This window comes from Drosophila navojoa, chromosome 4 (assembly GCF_054131105.1).
Source record: "Drosophila navojoa isolate 15081-1374.11 chromosome 4, UAZ_NAV_1.0, whole genome shotgun sequence".
Lineage (NCBI taxonomy): Eukaryota > Metazoa > Arthropoda > Insecta > Diptera > Drosophilidae > Drosophila > Drosophila navojoa.
The window spans coordinates 19,882,864-19,901,693 of record NC_142892.1 but is presented as its reverse complement, the minus strand read 5'-3'; the positions used below and the strand labels follow the sequence as shown (position 1 = coordinate 19,901,693).

Genomic DNA, 18,830 nt, shown 5'->3' with positions numbered 1-18,830 from the left:
CCTCTGCCTGCGAGCATTGCCGATCCAGCTCCCGTTCCCGAGCCGATAGTTTGCTTGATCTATTTTTGGCCTAGCCAAGCCCAGCATTGTCTTGTCGCCTCGAGTAATTTGTTTGTTGCGTTAGTTTTTCTGTGCAGCCTACACTGAAGAAAATAATCTATACAAACATAAAATACAACGAGACATACATACAAAGACACGAAGCTATAAGTTGTTAATTTCGCATGGTATAAATTGTTAATTTCAGGTAGATCGCTTTAACAAGTTAGTTTATATATTTTATTTCAGTTCACTCGCAGCAGATTCTGGGTATATTATAGCGTTAGTTCACTTGAAGTCGTGGTTTTTAGACTCATTCCAAAGTCGCAAATGTCATTTGCACAATTTCCAACTCGTTCCAATTAGAATCAAATTTGCCACTTCATATCCAATTTTCAGCTTGAGCGAATTCAGAAAAAGCTTTCAAACAAGTTGGCAGCGCATAATTGCTAATTAGCAAATTATGCGTCGCCTTGTGCATAATTTTGCAATAAGAAGTTTACTTTGCCATTTGAACAGGTGTTTTAAGGCATACAATTGGGCGCTCAGTGTAGACAAAATATATACATACATACATACATACAGACATAACGGCAACTGTTGGACGTGACAACAGAGCGACAGAGGCAAACAAACAAAGTGGCTGATCAATGGCAAACGGCATTGGCATCGATACTTTTCAATTGATCATCGATAACAAACATAAGCCGTGCTATAAACAAAAAAATGCTAAATTTCTTTGTTTATGGCAAACATGCAAAAAGCGATGCCAAGTGAAAATGCAACTTGAACTTCAACTGCAACTGCAGCGCGTGCGCTTTGTGATAGTTTTTCCCCAATGGCTCGCAAATTAAAAATAGTGAACATTAGATGAGCGAGCACCAACAACAACAACAGCAACAACAAGCAGAGCTACTTGAACAGCGTCTGGAAATGTCAAGAGTGCGTCGACATTGCATGTTGACAGTGGAAATGCAACGGCAAACGTCAACGCTGACGCTAGCAGAACTATTACGAGTTCCATGTACCGTCAACAATAACAACAACAGCAACAACAACAACAACAACAACAAGAGCAGCATCAGCAGCAGAGCAGCGCGCGCGTTCAGCCTCCCTCCACTGTTACGCAGACAGGCCGCACAGAATCGTTGCAGGGGGCAACCAAATGGAGTTGCCCATAAATGGGGGAAGTTGCGTGCGCATCTATCGTGAGTCCACTTCCGTCTCCCACCTCTCTCTCTCACTCACGCACTCACTTTGAGTGAGTGAGTGAGTGTGTGTGTGTGCTTGTGTGTGTGTTTTGCCTGGCTACCAGGCGTGTGCGCTGCCAGATTTATGTTGAAACAATTTCACATTGCGCTGGCATTAAGATGCATTAAAGCCATAGGCTTATCATTTACAAGCTCGCACCTAAAGATACACAAAAGTGTAGGAAACTCACACATGGAGCTGAGCAAAGCTGAAGGAGAGGCATACAAAGTGGGTGAAAGAGAGAGAAAGACAGAGAGAGAGAGAGAGAGAGAGCAGTCTAAAGAGTAGAGCAATAGTTAGAGCTGGAGCTCATTTCCGCTGGCGCTGCGCAGTTGGGCTGCCATTTTAGTGTATTTTTATGAGAAAGAGAGAGAGTGTTCGAATGTTGACAAGAAATGTGTAATGCCTAGAGGGAATTATACATGATACATGTTACGTATGTTGTAAAGGTACATTCGTATAACAGGTTAAAATTATAAACCACAACAAATAAAATCTAGAGACTCTTAACAAAATATAAAATAAAACTAAAAAATAAATAAGTTGATAAATAAACATGAAAATTAAATAAGAACAAAATTAAAATAAAAAAAATTAATTAAATTTGATTTGTTTTTCATTTAATGCAACTATTATTATTAATATTTATGACATTATGACTTGTGCTAAAGTAGCTGTCAATATATGTATTACCCATCAATTATTATTTAAAAAAATAAATACATACATATATATTAAGTGTACTAAAAAAAAAAAAAAAAATTATTTCAATTCAATAGTTTAATTTTTACCATTTATTTATTTTTCTTAATTTTAATATTATTTATTTATTTATTTTTTTTGTTAATTATAGTATTAATTAATCATTATCTATCTAATACAATTTTGTATATAGCAAAGAGTTCTTATACTTGTAGAGTATTCAATCTTCAGCTGCTCGAGTTTTGCTTCCATTTCCTATTGTGGTTTAATGGCACATTTGGTGGATCGTAAAAGTCAAGTCCCCCAAATGGCGTCCAATTTCAATTTTCGTTTTAATGTGCAATAAGCGAGCTGTTTTTCAGTTGTTCATTTGGACTAATTGCACACGTTTTCCAATTCGCAGCTGACCCCATGTCAATGGCCACAATGCAACTGCAGTCAATGGACGTGGTGGAGCTGGAGCTGGAAACGCCCCCGTTGCCCATACATCCACCGCCCAATATTAGCGCCAGCGGCATTGTCTATGGCTTTCGCACACGCCACTTGTCCTGCATCGAGGAGAATGACTCCGATTCCCTGCACGGCTCGTCCATACCGCGTGCCTATGATCTCATGCAGCAGGCAGATGAGACGTTTCAAAAGCTAAACGCCGGGCAAACCTACGCGACGGAGGAGGATGAGGAGGACGAGGAGGGCGATGACGATGATGATGAGACGCATACAGATGAGGATGAGGATGTGCAGGATACCATTGCCATGATCGACGAGTCGCGCTTGTGCGATGCCGACTATCTGGACGAGCTGATTGCTGAGGAGCAGCAGGAAGCTGCAAGCGCTGAGCTGGCCGACTCTGGCAATGCGGAGGAGGACTTTTGGCAGCCCAGCTTCAATCGCAACGACATCATGATGACCTCGTGCTATGGCACACTGAACAGCTCCTTTGGCAGTGAGATGTCCACTCCAACAGCCACGCCCAAGAAAGCGCCAGAGCCGCTGTATGCCACGCCCGAGAAACGTCGCAAAAACAATCGCAGCTTCGACTCCACCTGCGCCTCGCAGACCAGCTCCATTTATGGCGGCTCCATGAACTCCTCATTAGAGCTCAACTACATAATGAGCTCGGCGAGCACGTTGCGCGGCGCCTCCGTGCCGCCCATGGATCTATCCCTGCTATCGAACGATGGCATCAGCGCCCTCGACTGGGGCTCTGCCAGTGTGACATGCGTCTTGGACTCTGGCCACGGCAATCCCGCCGAGGAACTTGACGAGGAGACGGCAGCGAAGTGCCTCAGCGCAGCGGAGAGCGGTAAGTGAGAGCCTTGTATAAAATATTATGATAGGAGCATATTTCATCAGGTTGAGCACATGAAAGAGATATATGTATATACTAAATGCATATTTAACTGTAGACAAATTTTGGGTAGTATCATAGTAATAGGAATTATAATAGGAATTTAATACATGTATGTACTGATTCTTCAATATATGTGTATGATGTATGTATATTGTATACGTATATGTTGTATGTATATGTACTTGCCTCTGTTCAGCTAAGCACTCTACATTTGCTTATACTCTACATTGGGAATTGTATCAAAAAACAATATGAGGGGAAAGAAACTGGATTAAAATAAGAGCTCAAAAATATATATAAATATATTTTGTATACACAATCTTCATCCTTTTAAGTTGAATGTTATCTTTTCTTTTAAACAAATATTTCTTTCGGGCGACATGTTTTAATTATTAATTATTAAACGTCAAAAAATGTAGTTAAATTACTTTTGATTTACAATCAAATTAAATTTGGAATATAATCATTCCATCAATATGCAAGAAATAAATGCAATTTACCTGCAAAATGAAATTCTGATGAATTTATGCGCTTCTTTAGCCAAATGAATTTCACTTTGACCCACTTATTCAACTTTCGTAAGCCAGTTGACGATTGTCAGGCAATCGATCAATTGCATCCGGACAGGTTAACCAGGTAGATCAGCTGCCATCCATTTATAATCCTTCATTACCTGCTAACCAAACAAAATGCACAAAGAGCTTTTAATGATCCGCTCGCAGATGGCAGACTCCTTTCAATGCACGGCATTAGAAAGGCGGCCCGCAAGGCGGTGGCTGACCCCCACAAAAACGAAGCCACATTCATTGCCACATCAAAGCCAACAAACCAAATGGACAACAGAGAGAGCCAGATGCCAAATGCGAGTGTGCGAGCGAGAGAGCTGCAGTGAAAGCCATCAGGCTGCCAGGCCAGGCAAACCATTTCACACAGATGTTTAACAGGCCAGTCAGGGTCATAAATCATCGACCAATATATGTATATACAAATATATATAAATTTGAATATGCATATGTTTATATACATATGTATATATGTGTATCTTTCTATATCCCTCGGGTGAAATTCGCTGACATTGACAATTTCTAATAAGAAATTTGTTGGGATTTATGCCGCCCCGTTTGGGCCGCTCCTCACCTACTCCGCCCGCTCGCCCGCTAGTCCGCTGGCCCGCTCAACTTTAATTTAAAACTAATCAATAAAACGGCACAGAATGCAACAAAATCTATTCAACAAATTGCAAAATGATGCTGCAATGTGCAATGTCACAGTAATTTACGTGCCGACCACAAAACTGATGAAAATTTATGCAAAGGGTTAAGTGTCAGACTCGTCGAAGCGGCGCACAGTGGCACAAATAGACCACTTGATGGGCAAAAATATAAATAATAATTTATTATAGAACAAAGTGATTAGATGCCTTATTATTAAGGTAATTCTCTAACTCACGTCTAAGTTTGTTGACCATTTAAAATCAATATAAAAATGTATTCAAAAGTCTTTCATATACATCTAACAAATTTACGTTTATTAATATTCCTATGCTCCCAATTTATCCGATCAAACATTCCAATTGATACCCACTGTGTAATATATTTTCATTCACAACTGGATTAAATGTATTTATTTATTAATTTTTTATAATTTTTGTTTATCAATTTTGTATTTAATAATATTCTTTTATTTAAGTTTTTCATTTTGGTTAAATTTGGGTTTTTTAATAATTTAAACAAATTCTGCTACAGACGAAAAATATTTTTCTATTTTTAATCTATTTTCCAATGATTACTCTAAAATTATTTAATCAAACATTTCAATTGATGCCCACAGTGCAGTGTATTTTCATCCATATTCCACACTCTTTTTGCCTAGCCTCGCGTGCAAAAGTGAAAAGTCATGAATCATATATACATACATAATGTGCACAACGCACCTTTGCAAACTGAATAATAATGTTAATGATGATAATATTGATGATCATAACGATGATGATAATGAGGACTGTGTGCAGTTTGCTAAGCTGTCCAGGCACCAGCGATCCATCCGACTCGCTAGACTCTGAAGCATAGAATTCGAGTGGCCATAAAGTTACATTGCTTATCGCTGAAGAACTTTTAAAAAACACTTGAGATAGCGCGCTGAGAACGTGCAGTGAGACCCAGAAGCAACACAGCCCCCATAAGATACAGGTAGAACAAGTGAGAACTATCCCGTCGGGAATAGGCGACTGTGCGTTGCTCTCTTTTTGAAGAGCGAATAGAATTGGGCAGTGGAATGGAGATTTGCTGAGCGAAATGAGTGGATTTTAAGAAAGTATACCGATCCTTAGAGCAGGTTTAATTTCCACTGATTCTTGACATAGGAATTAAGAATTGCAGCATCCATATGTTTAGATTGACAGATTATTGACTATTAGACCAAAATAAATTTTTGAATTATAAAATGTATAATTTAATATTAAAATGCTGATAATATTAAATTTGGACAAAATCAAGCTGCAATCTTTTCGTATATCTTTATAAATCCCCACGAGTTTTAAAATATAATAGAAACCTTGTTTTATATTCTGCAGCTCTAATATTATATAGTTATAGGAACTACTCCAATCAGCGAAAAGAGCATAACTAGACAGCTAGATGTTCAGCAAAAACTCTAGGCAAATAAGGTATATTATCTAAATCACACATAACTGTAGCCTTTATGCATATATTATCAATTATATTCCATGCAATGCTCTATTCAAATAAACTCAAAAAATCATTATGAGCAAGCCGAATATACTCGTTTTACGCACTCAGTGTGTAGAGTATAACGAGACCTAAGTACACACCGTAAGCCACCGAAGAAAGAGATAGTTGAAAAGAAGCGAGAGGGATGCGGGAGGTATGTACGAGGATTGAGAGGAGTCAGTGGCAGCAGCAGCAACAGTGGCAGCAGTTGGAGCTGGAGTTGGAGTGCTGGAGTGTCCGCTTGTTAGGTATTGCTTGTATCTACAAATAGACTCCGTCGGGCTGACGGCCACAAGACAAACTCAAACAAAAGACCAAACGGTAGTTGCCATGAATGGTCCGTCGCACCAAAAACCGGCTGACACAAGAGAGAAAGAGAGGGAGAGAACGCAGAGAGGGCGAGAGATGGAGAAAGAGAAGAAACAGAACCGAAAGAAAACTTCGCTTGCAACTTTGTTGTGGCAACTAGCAGCAAACATCGTCCAGTCGCATCTCTTGCCCCAGCGACTATTTATTAACATCAAGCGCTACAGCGAACACCCAATAACAACGTCTGTCCGCCTAGTTGAATGCATTTTGTGTGTTCAACGATTTCCCACAACTGATATATGCACATATATATACCTATATACATATATACAAATGTGCATACGTATATATTGATTGGCTCTTCCAATATTTATGACCTGCAAACTGTTGTAAACTTCGTTTTCTCAACTCCTCAATCTTGCATTGCTTTTTGGTTTTTAGCATAGATAAGCCGGAGATATATGTATATTTCGTTGGATAGTTTGAATAGTTTTCTAAAATTAATGGTTTCACTTTTCATTAACAGTAATTGAAAAGCTCCTTGGAAAGTGAATGTTGGCATAGATAAAAAGTAGGGAAATCAAAATGAATTATATAATATTAATTGTTTGAGTTTACATAACATAATATAACATTAGAGAGTCTAGTGTTATAAAATAAATATATCATTCTCGAATCTACTAATAGAATCTATGAAAATATACAATTCCATTAAGTTACTCTAGATTACAATATAATGAATATAACGACATCATCTAATAGGATATAGCTATATTAATAATCTATCGACATGTTTAAATCGTCGACCACCCGCTGTCAATCGCGTAATACTCTGTCGCCGTTGGCATTTAGGAGAATCGACTATAATAGATCGTAGCACAATAGAACCAGGTAGTTGCTAAGTAGCCCAATCAGAACCCACACAGTGGAGCACATGTAAGGCGCACAAATGAGGTAATTCCTTTGACACAATCTTGATTAATGAGGTAAGCTGTGTCAGATGGCGATTTGTAATACACACACATGGGTTACATTCGACAACTTCGAAAGTGAAATCTATGCTAGAACTCTATTTTTAGTAGCGTGATGCAAAAATCATATATTTTTTTTTAGTTGATAAGCGATTCTTTATGTATGTGCAATAGAAATATTTCTGATTAGATTTTAAAAGAATGATTTTACATCTTTGGAATGAAATCATAAAATGATTAAATGATTATTACAAGAAAATATAAATCATGAATCTATGAAAGTCGGTGTAGGTGTATACGAAAACCAGTTCAATGAATATTCGTTAAGAAGTTCTTGTAGACTTTTGTCTTTCTAGTTGCTTCTAATGGGATTTCCTATAGAAGCTTTCTTTCCATTTTCTCCTCCATGTTTTCCATCCTTCGTTAACCCTCGTCAAAAAAGATCTTCCGTGTTGCACCTAATGTAACCCTTATTATAACTGCTTATCTACATTTGAAAACCTGTGAGAAGTCAGCACGAGGCAAAGTCTTGATGCTTGCGTCATCAGCTCAGCGCCGTTGGTTGTGTCGCTACTTTGGGTACGCGTGATAAGTGCGAGTCAGCGCCTCAATCAGTCAAAACTCACAAAAATAAAAAATACAACAACAAATACAAATATAAAATAAATACAAATAAGAGCAACAAAAACAACAACGAAGCGTGAATGAATTTTTCCACACAAATTGAAAATGAAAATGAAATGTGCGATAGTCAACTGATAAGCGCACCGAACACGCTCTGAGCGCCGCATTTAGATCTTATATCAGGAGCGGAGAGTAAGAGTCACAGACAGACAGAGGGAGAGAGAGAGAGAGGGAGAGCGCGAGAGAGCCCACGCACCGAACGCCGCTCAGAGCTGTCTTTTAGTTAACCGGTAAAGCATTTCGTGTAGACTTGCCATTGTAGAGTTGCGCTCTCAGCTGACGGCCTGACACTTGTTTGGCTTTTCTGCTCAGTGCCGTCGTTCAGTCTTGAAACGCGTTTTAAAGCTCGCGCGTCGCGTCATTCTTGTCAGCGCTCGCTTACATTGCAGCGATCGCTTGTAGCGCGACATCATTTGGATACGGTTTCATTACGCGCCTCGTGTGTAAATTGTTAAACCGAAAATCGCAAAGTTGCAAAAATTAACGAAATCTATGTCGACTGCGTCTACCGGTCGTATGTGTAATGGAATGCCTGGAAGTTGTTTAAAATATATTCTTACTGTGTTTGCCTATCTATCGATAACTGTTTACTTAGTTTAGTTTGAAGTGCACTGAAAAAGAAACGTCAAACGATTTGTAAAGTCCCAAATTTTATTTAGTAAAAATACAAAGTTATAAAATAACTGCAATTAAATAGTGTATGGAAAAAAATGAAAAATTCCCATTATATTCAGGGAAAAATTCCTTGAAATTTTGAAAAAATTCCTCTCGCAACATCTTTATAAACGAAGACAACAAAAAAGTGGAAACGGAAAAAGATCGTGAGTCTGTAGAGAAGGCAAAATGTAACTTGGCCATAATCGATTGGCAACAACTGGAAAGGATACGTCAGGCTGCAACGAGCAGCTGCAACTGGCACACATATACATCTATATATATGTATATATATAGATGCCGATGCAGATATTCAGAATACATCAAACACACAGATACAGATGCATGAGGCAGCCTGCCATATAAAAGATACATGAGATGTTCCCACTAACCAATCGCTCTTCGAGTGGCAAAAACACCGACAAGAACGGCAACGGCACCGGCAGCAACAACGGCACCATTGGAAGCATCGACAACGGCAAGGATAAAATAAATTTCCAAAATAATTGGAGCTGCAACAAAACAACCGGTCGCCGCGCTGGAAGTGGGTATAGCTGCAGCTTTTTAGGTAAATTCTCATGGGTGTCATAAGAACAGATAACCGTTAAATGTTAATACGTTCATTTTGGCATAGGTAATCATGGAAAATCGCATTATTTTTGGTTTATTCTCTATTTTTCTATTTGCATATATTTGCTAAAGAATTTCATTGAATTTGAATTCAATTAAATAAGTTAAATATAAAAATTTGTTTTGATTGCTGCATAATGGGAGAGCTGGTTAATTATTTATTAATCATCATTAAAATTCGAAGCGAATAAAAAATCAAGAATTAAATAGTCAGCTATTTATTAAAGCGTTAATTATGAAAGGTATTTTACGCAGCGTCTATTTGAATACATTGCTTTCCATTTTATCCCCGTCTTTGTTTCTCTCATTCTCTCTCTCTCTCGTTTCTTTGTGATCATTGGCAACATTTCAATTTAGCAACAGTTGCATTAAATTCCAATGCTTTAAACTCATTTACATGTCGCGTCGCAGAATAATCCAGTTGCTCTATACTTCTCTTATGTTTGTTGTTGTTGTATTGTGGAGAGACAATGCAAGTCTTTTGTCGTTGGAAGGGCTTGCAACGGGTCGGCAGGAAGTCTGTCTGTGTGTGCCATGAGAAATGCCATAAGAATTCCAAGCGCAGCAGCAGCGACGGCGGCGTCTTCAGCTGCGCTTTACGCTTGCGCAATTCGTGAAGCTTTTTTCTTTGCTTATGCGCTCCTTTCGTTGCGCATGCCAAAGCTTCAATAGTAAGAGCGGTGAGGGGAAACTTGCAGAATGGAAAGAGTGGAGAGCATACGGTCCGCTGTCGGTGTGTGCTTTTATTTGTTTGCTGTGTAGAATTCCCAGAAATGTTTTATTTCAAAATTTGTTAACAGGCAGACAAGCACTCGCGCAAACGTATACAGACATATCATATGCTGGTCTCCACGTTTGGATTGTGTTCAGGAGCGGCAGAAAGAGGGTTCAAATAGTGTATCAAGTGTTTGCACGTTTATATTGTTTATGTGCTGCGCTTTCAAGTTGAAGGTTAAAGTTGAGATTTACCTAGCTTCTTTTCAATTAGAAAAATGAGTGTAGAGATGTGTGGCTGTTTATCTCTCCATGTACATACATATGTATGTTTATGTGTGTGCGTGCTTGTTTGGTTCTTAAGAGTTTTGAAGCTGCCTCGAGTGGCAACAGACAAATCCTTTGTGTGTTCGCATCTCAGGCCTTCAACACTGAATGGCACGAAAGAAAAGAAGAATGAAAATATTTATTTGTATTTGGCGAATTGTTTATACCGAAATACAGCAACAGGTACTCAATTAAGCCACACAATGGCCAACATCGAATGCCAATCAACTAGGAGTACAATAAAAAAGCATAATGCAGTACAAGTGATGGCTTGCAAATTAAAAAAAAAATAACGCTGATTGTGGCTATATTCAAAATATTTTTCCCAGCGAATTGGTATGAGGCTGACCCGTCATAACAAGTCTAATTAAGATGACTAACACAACAACAAGTTGAATAAATTTAGTTTTGCGATTTGCATGCAGCTGTTTAAATATCGAGGTTGCCTCATTTAGAAAGGCAAAAGATCCACAAGGAAGAAGATGAAGAAGAAGAATGCCATGAGTGTGGCAATGAGTTAAGTCATGCTGCCAAAACACACCCTCAGGGCTCATTAGGAGCAGTTGCCTGAGTGTGTGTGTGCGTGCGGGCATGTGTGAGTGTGAGTGAGATTTATTAGCAAACACTGGCGGCAAATTAGCTGGAAATGTGCAAGCGAACGGGATGAGGTGGAGAGAAGTAAGGGATGGGGGAATCGGTTAGACTGGAGTGGACTGGAACGTGGCCCGTGGCTCTCTTGGATGGTTAATTGCGCGGCTGTGCTCAGCGGGTCGCCTGCCAAATGAGCGTTTAAAGTGTCGGCGATGTTAGATTGCAACATGCGGCAGCCGCTGCTGCTGCTGCTGCTGTTAGCGCAAATGGCATGCAAAATCCAAACAAGTTGGCAGCCCTGCGCGCAAAATGCGCTGCACAGTTAAAGCCTCTGCGCCATGGCAAATCGCATTCGTTTTGTTGTTGCCAGCGCGCAGTCACATTTTGAATTATTTGACACTTTGCATGCGCTCATCTTCCAGGCGCTACCTCTCGCTCGCACTCACTCGCTCTCTGTATTTTCTTTCTTTCCTTGCAGTTTATTAACTCATTATTTTGAATTGAGCATCTTTGGCCGACGGCTAAAGCATGTTGCAAAAGTTTTTTTTCTGCCTTGACAAGTTGTTGACTCTCCTTGTCTCTCTCTTACACTCTCGCTATTTTGTATTCGTATTTCTCTATATTTTTTGTACAACTTTCCTTGAGAGAATCGCTAATCTTTTGTAGTTGATTGAGTGCCCGGCACTCTTTTTCTCATTAGTGAAATGAATATTTTTTCTCTCTTCACTTTTGCATGCTTTCGCAATTTCGAACATAAAGTTAATCACATTGCGGCTTGTCTTTTAATTAAGGCAATCAATAATATGTGAGTAATCCTTAATTGATGTCAACTACAAAGTGAACAACAATTTTGTGCAACCATTTTTTATTAATCTTCTGCGAAAACGAAAAACTTGTATTTTTGAGGTCATAGGATAGATAATGGACTGATACTCTAGTAATTACCCTTGTAATATTTCGATATTGAATATTTATCAATATTCATTAACTCTGAAACTTGAATGATATATTTTTGAAAATACATATATATATTTTTTTTCAATCAGCAAATAGTAAAAAGTTTACATAATTAAGGTTGCAATTCCACATTTTATAATTTCCATTTGCAAATTAAAGAATTTGCGAGTTATTAATAATAAAAAAATTTTTGTTTTCCTAGTGTTTCATTGTGAAGGCTTTTTATATACAGTTAACATTCGATCTCCAGCTTCTCCAATCGATTTCGACACGAAACGTTTTATTTTTGCATTGAAAAAAAAAAACTATGTATTGTTGACCTCCAAAATAAAATTTGACTCACATACCGAAAAACATTTGAAGCACACATAAATTGTTTTTAAAATTATTTGCACGCTTGCTTGTTGTTGCCAAATAGCAATAGCCGCGGCGTAACACTTTGTTGTAGTAAACGCGTCGGCCAAAGATAAAACAAAAGTCAGTCAGTCTAAAAAAAAAAAAAAAAAAAAAAAATCAATTCCACAATTCATATCTCATCTGTGTCTAAGTCAAGTTGTAGGCGTTGCTTGACGGTAGCTTCGACATTGTCAAAAGAGACATCAACAAGTTGACATGGACACGTAAAAAAAAACAAAAAAAACAAAAAAAAATGGTAGTTGAAACTTACATCGACAACTTGCTAAGTTAAGGAGTGTCTTTAATGTATAAAAATATATTTATGGAAAGGAATTGTCGCAGAGCTAAATTTAGCTAGCAAAATATACTTTATAAGAATATTCTTCTATTTTGAGCTATATTTAAAAAAAAAAAAAATTATAAAACAAGTATATACGAAAATATTGACACCAATCAAAAATAATCAAATAAATAAACAAGAATAAAATTGGTGATTAGTTGGAAAAATCACTTTCATTTTTAGTTTAATTTTTCCACAATCACAAGAACAATAACTCAATTTGTGTATTAGGGAATACCCTTGATGCAAATCAAATTTGATGATATAAGGTATATGATTAATTATTATTTTTTATTTGCGGAAGGCCGTAGTGCAAAAGTATTTGTAATATTTCTAGTATTATTTGTATATCAATATTACAATCAATAATCAATAAGATATTGCCAAATTAACACATCTTTAAAGTCTCCATCTGTTTAATGGAAATCTTTTATAGCTACACACTAATTCTAATCTTTAGTCAAAAGACATTCCTCAGTAAGTTAGTCACATTCTAGAATTTCACCAACTTGGTGATTAAGCCTTTTAGAAAGAAATTTATTATTAAAACATTTCGATGACGTATTACTTTTGATGAATGTTATATCTTAACTAGTCAGTGATTAAATATTAAACATAATATATAACTGATTAGTTTTTGATCTAATAGTAGACTTAAAATAAATGTTTGAAAATTATCATTTGACATATTTTTTACCTGCCTTTTATCCACAATAATAATAGATATGAAATTGTTTGTCAACTTTTTATTTATTTTTTTTTATACATTTGGCACGCGAAAACTTTTGATAAGATAGCAAAACATATATATGTATATATAATTTATATTATGTACATGTATATGTATATGTATAAGAATTCCCGAGCTGTCGCGCCTTTTGACCGGCGCACCTGTCGCACCTGTATTTGATAAACTTTGTAGGCGGCGCCAGGCGTTTGTCGTTGTTTTTCTTGTGGTTTTTTTCGCTTCAATATTTGCCAATAATTAAAGCAAAAAGAAGGTAATTGGCTTTGCTTGTTAACTCGGCTCGTATGCAAACATATCTTGCTATCGGAGTCGAGTTTGCTTTGTAGATTGTCGCGAAAAACAATTACAAATAGTTCGCCACAGTTGAGGAAGCGAATTAGTTTGACTCTTTTTTCTCGGTCTCCAAATACGAATTTGTGAATTTGCTTAAATAGCAAACCCAAAAAAAGACGCCAAATGTTTGCCCAGCAATTTGTAGTTTGTATTTATGTGGGCTCGTGTGTGTGTGTGTGTGTTTGTGTTTGTGTGTGTGTGGGGGAGCGGTAAGAAAGCGTGACTGTGGAGCATTTCAGCTTTAAAGATTTGTCCGACTTTGCATTTGAGGTTCGGCCATGGCTGTGGGTCAGTGAGATAGCCAGGGTCAGTACTGGGTCAGCAGTTGAGCAGCTAAGTGAGTGTGTGTGTGTGTGTGTGTGTGTGCGTGCGTGTGAGAAAAATATGTTTGATTGCTTGAGCAGTTGTCAAATGTAAGCATGTATATGTGTGTGAGATAATAATGCTTAGTTTAAAAGTAGGTAGAACAAAATGTAAGCATGCTGAATGTTATTTGGAAAAACAAAGACACAATACAATAGAGAGAGATAGAGAGAAAGAGAGAGAGAGGGAAAGACAAGTAGATAGATATTTAATGAGTCTATTTTTTTAAAGCAAGGAAGATATTTGTATATATATAAAGCGTAATAGGTGGAGAGATAGAGGAACATTATTTAGCTCGAAACCACGTATCTGTTTTTCTCCAGCATAAATGTCACCTTTCTATGTGATTTTTATCATTTTCGTGTGTGAAAGAGTGAGAGAGAGGGAGAGAGAGAGAGGCATATTAGGTATTCACGGCACACTCTAAATGATAAGTAGAATTAATTTGATGTTACCTGAAGCCAGAGATTAATGCATTGTAAGACCCTTGCACTTTGCGCAGCAATTCAATCTTGAGTCATATGCTAATGCATATTCTTTGTATATATTGACAGACATTAAATGACCTTTCCCTGGGCTGCTTATCTGTGACTAATTTCCACGGCTAGTAGAAGGAAAGTCAAGCCTTGCCAATGAATTATTCATACGCTTACCTCGAATCGAACAACCATTGCATAATCCAGGCTAAAGCCTTGATTGCGCTCTTCGACATTCACTTAAAAGATCTTTTATTTGCGATTTGACATCAGGCAAACATTGGCAATTTTCGAACGTGGGTTGTTTGCTCAATATAATGTTGAGAGCACTTCAATATTTATTCAAAATCTAATAAATAAAAAAGTTGTGCCACAAAAATAATAACTTCAAACTTCAGTTGTCATCAGGCTAAACGTTTCTCATTTAAATTTCCTAAATAATAAAAAAAGAGTTTGCAAATGTATTTATGAATAATTTAATTCATTGAATCATTTTGTGTTTGATTTATTTCTTAAGGTGTTTTTTGCTGTTGCTGAAGATGATTTAATGGATTGTTTTTTGTTTTTGTTTTTATTTTTGTTCGTGCCTTAACGTTAACTTTCACCTGGGTCGTTTAAGTGAAATTGTTGCCTAATGACTGAGCATTTCTTTTAATTAGAAGACTCATCATGCGAGAGTATTTACAACAAAAACATTTCCCAGTTCCCAGACAATGGGCGGAACCAACGTCCAAGTTTGTTGAACCTGTTCCCAGTTGACAAGGTGCGTTCCAAGGGGCAATGTACAGAGTTATAAAAAAAAGCACTGAGAATTATTATTCATAATGATTAAAATTTTATCCGACATTAAGCTTGAAGAAATATAAAAGATTCAAGAGATTTTTTTCCAGATCAAGACTTGAGATAAATTCTGTAAAATTTATATAAAATTTCTTCAGAATCTTGGCGTAGGCTTTAAAATACAGCGATTACGAGGAAAGAGGTTAAGGTTCGAAAAGTTGAACTTGTGGCAGAGTTAGTTAGCTTAAGGAATTATCTGGAAGAATTAGCAGGAACCTGATTGTCTTTAGTATTATTCAAAGTTATGTGACAATGGTAAAAAGAAGACAACAGCTACATTAATTTGCATTACGGTTAAAATTCACAACCAGCTTTAGCGCTCCATGTGCCAAGTTCTAGGCCAACAGTTTGACAAGTGGTTTTTGCCTCTGCTTTTCTTTCCTCTTTTGCTGTTTGTTGTTTGCCGCCTCGAAAGCAAATACATGCGAAATGTCACTTGATAAATCCAATTGTTTGCATATATGTATATATTTTTGTATGTGTATATATTTAGCTGCCTTTATTTTGAGATTTGTGCAGAGTCATGGCGGACATGAATCACCTTCGGCTTGGGTTCAGATTTTTGGGCAGTCCATGCAACGGCGTTGCAAACTGCAGCGAATTAATTTATCAACATTTACCGCTACAATGTCAACGCTGCCACAGACTCCGACACGGCAGAGAGAAGTGCAGCATTAAAAGGCTATAAATTGTATACATATATATATATAAATTGTGTATATACCAACGTATCCCAGTTGGGGCAGGCAAAGTTCCAAGAAGTTGGCAAGACGCGAGTCCAGAGTCGGGCAATTTGATCTGACCAAACAGTTTTTGTTTTTGTTGTTTTTTTTTTTCGTGTGCTTAAGAAAAACTGCAGACCAAAGTTTGATTTATGCGTCGAGATGCTCAATGGGCGATATGATGGGACAGCACGGGACGAGACGAACTGAGCCACAACAGCCAGTACAAGAAGAGGAAGGGAAATAACTCAGCTAAACGGCACGACTACCCGAAAAAAATAAATAAATAAAATAACGCGCTATGTTAACGCCGCCTGCCCGGCGGACAAGCGCTGCATAGACATAAATTATAAGCCATGGCTAAATAGGAAACTGTTAAGCAGCAGCAACAGCAACAGCAACAGCAGCACCTAAGCACAATGGTAGTTGAGTTAAATTACTAAAATAAAATGTTAAAATGTTCAAATAAATAATATTTATTTAGCCAATGCATTGGCATTGCAATGGATAATATTTAAACAAATTTTTTATATATTTATATTCAATATTTATATATTAATTGAACTTAATATTGCATTCTTAAAATGGATTGACAAAGTTAATTTTCTGTACAAGAAATGTTTAAAAATAATAAATAATAAATATTTGATATATTATATCTGTGTATAAATTCAAAATTCAAAGTGTTAATCTTCTTCATTCTCTTCATATGTTCAACATATTTTTGAATACCTATTAAAAAATATAAATAAATAAATAAAAATATATAGTTACTTTGCCAATTTGCAAAAATTGATAGGCAGTCATAAAATGTTTTTATATCAAATGAAACATATTTAGCCCATTGTAAATATAATAATCTCTTCCTGCGGCTTCTGGCAGCTGCATTTCAGTTTTAGTTATAGTCTCTCTTGCCATCATATTGTTTACAGATATTAAAAACAAAAGTTTACAGTTTATTCCAGAAGTAAATGTACACACACTATAATATACACACACACATATACATATACATATCTGTCTTTGGCTGCTGGGTGTTTGTCATGTTTTGGCAGCTTTGGTTTCATGCTCCTGGCCTGCAACATGTTGCACTCACGTCAATGTTGCGCCTTTGTCTCGTAAATCTTAACATTTTTATTATAAAAACAAAATGTGTTGTGCTGTTATGTTGTTGTTGCTGGCTGTTGTTATTGTTGTCGATTGTTGTTGCTGCGGTTTCTGTTGCTGTTTTTGCTTACTTTTCACACAATGCGCGCGATTTATTTATTGTATGCATTTGGGAGTTGAAATTGATTAATTACAAAACGGAAGAGCCGCCTGTAGTAAGTTATCGATGGGCTGCCTCAAGACCGATTCCAGCCCGTCTTAAGCCAAGCCTTTGTTTTCGTCGCAACAGAAATCATTTTTCATGCTTAATATATTACAATATTATTATTATTATTATTATTATTATTGTTAATTTGTTATTAACATTACACAAAGCACAAGCTGCTCAGCATACGCACGTTGTGTAAGTCACGGCTCCGCTGGTTAGTTTTTTGTTGGGCTGTTTATTGTTCTATCGAAGGCCACTAGCTCACAATGAATTATCAGAATGACACTGAACTATTGAACCTGCTCCACTTGGTCGGGCAGACAGTGAACCATCATTAAGCGGAACGAAGGGCTTTCTTATGGTAGAAAACCAAAATGATTCAGTGAAATATTAATTTTGTAAATTTAAATAATTGAACAGAAGTAACTGAAATATTTAAATACATTTAATATAATATTAAATATAAATTGAAATATGTTAAAAAATTAATATTCATTTTGTAAAGTGAAATATTCATTTTGTAAAATTAAATAATTGGACAGAAGTAACTGAAATCTTTTTATATCTAATATAATATTGAATATAAATTGAAATATATATTAAAAAATTAATATAATTAAAATTAATTAAAACATGTATGCTTAAACCTTTTCCACGTATGGAATATAAATTTCAATCACATAAAAATATATTTGTTCACATTTCGAGCGATTACTGTACTTGCGCACTAAAACGTGTCTTTTATAATCGTGCTATGTGATTTGTGACATGTTTATGGCAAAAATATTATTAGAAACCCTTTCATTAATTTCCTACATTATTTGTCTTATTATTTACTTGTGAGCCATAAAACTGTCTGACAAAATAACATCAAGACAGGATAAGGTTAGTTCCTGTCCGCGGGCTCAGCCCCATTTGCTTTAATATTTACTTGCGATGTGGTTGGGGCGTGTCTATGGAGAACGTTTAAATTGTTTACACAAACTGGCGTCTGGCGCCAATTCAAAGACATCCACTTGGAGAGCAGTTGGCGCCTGATCTTCAATTGCAAATGGAATGCAAAGATGCCCCGAGAACGGGGGGATCAAGAGGAAGCTGAACGCAATTGCAGTCGGCAGTCTTCAGCTTGCAAATTGTTTTTGATCTCGAGGCAATCTCTCGAATGTGTTAGACGATTGTGCTGCAGCTTCACAAGATCCAAAACGAAAAAGATGTCAAAGCAATTAGTTGAAATCAACTCTAGATACATCAAAACAAAAAGAGAAAAGTACAAAATATTTTGCCTCTCAGCGGAGCTGTGGCTGTTGTTTTTTAATGCCACATGTGTCGCCTTTTTACGACGCTGAACTACTTAAATGGTATGGAATTTTTGTTTTTGTTTTTTT

At 36.8% G+C, this 18,830-nt stretch overlaps 1 protein-coding gene across 11 annotated transcripts in view; it reads left to right on the top strand.

Annotated features, from left to right (window-relative positions):
* Positions 1 to 1,231: 1,231 nt before the first annotated feature.
* The window catches only part of rols (zinc-RING finger and ankyrin repeat domain-containing protein rolling pebbles), a 62,728-nt gene continuing 45,129 nt past the window's right edge, over positions 1,232 to 18,830 (top strand). For 2 of the 11 annotated variants that reach the window (XM_089260322.1, XM_018099888.3), the window contains exon 1: positions 2,396 to 3,298. In XM_089260322.1, coding sequence (XP_089116448.1) covers positions 2,404 to 3,298 — 895 coding nt within the window. In that variant the 5' untranslated portion in view covers positions 2,396 to 2,403. Of the gene's footprint in view, positions 1,248 to 2,388; positions 3,299 to 8,346; positions 9,262 to 18,830 lie in introns of those variants that run through there. The other 9 variants (XM_089260324.1, XM_089260323.1, XM_089260326.1 and 6 more) reach the window with 7 other exon arrangements.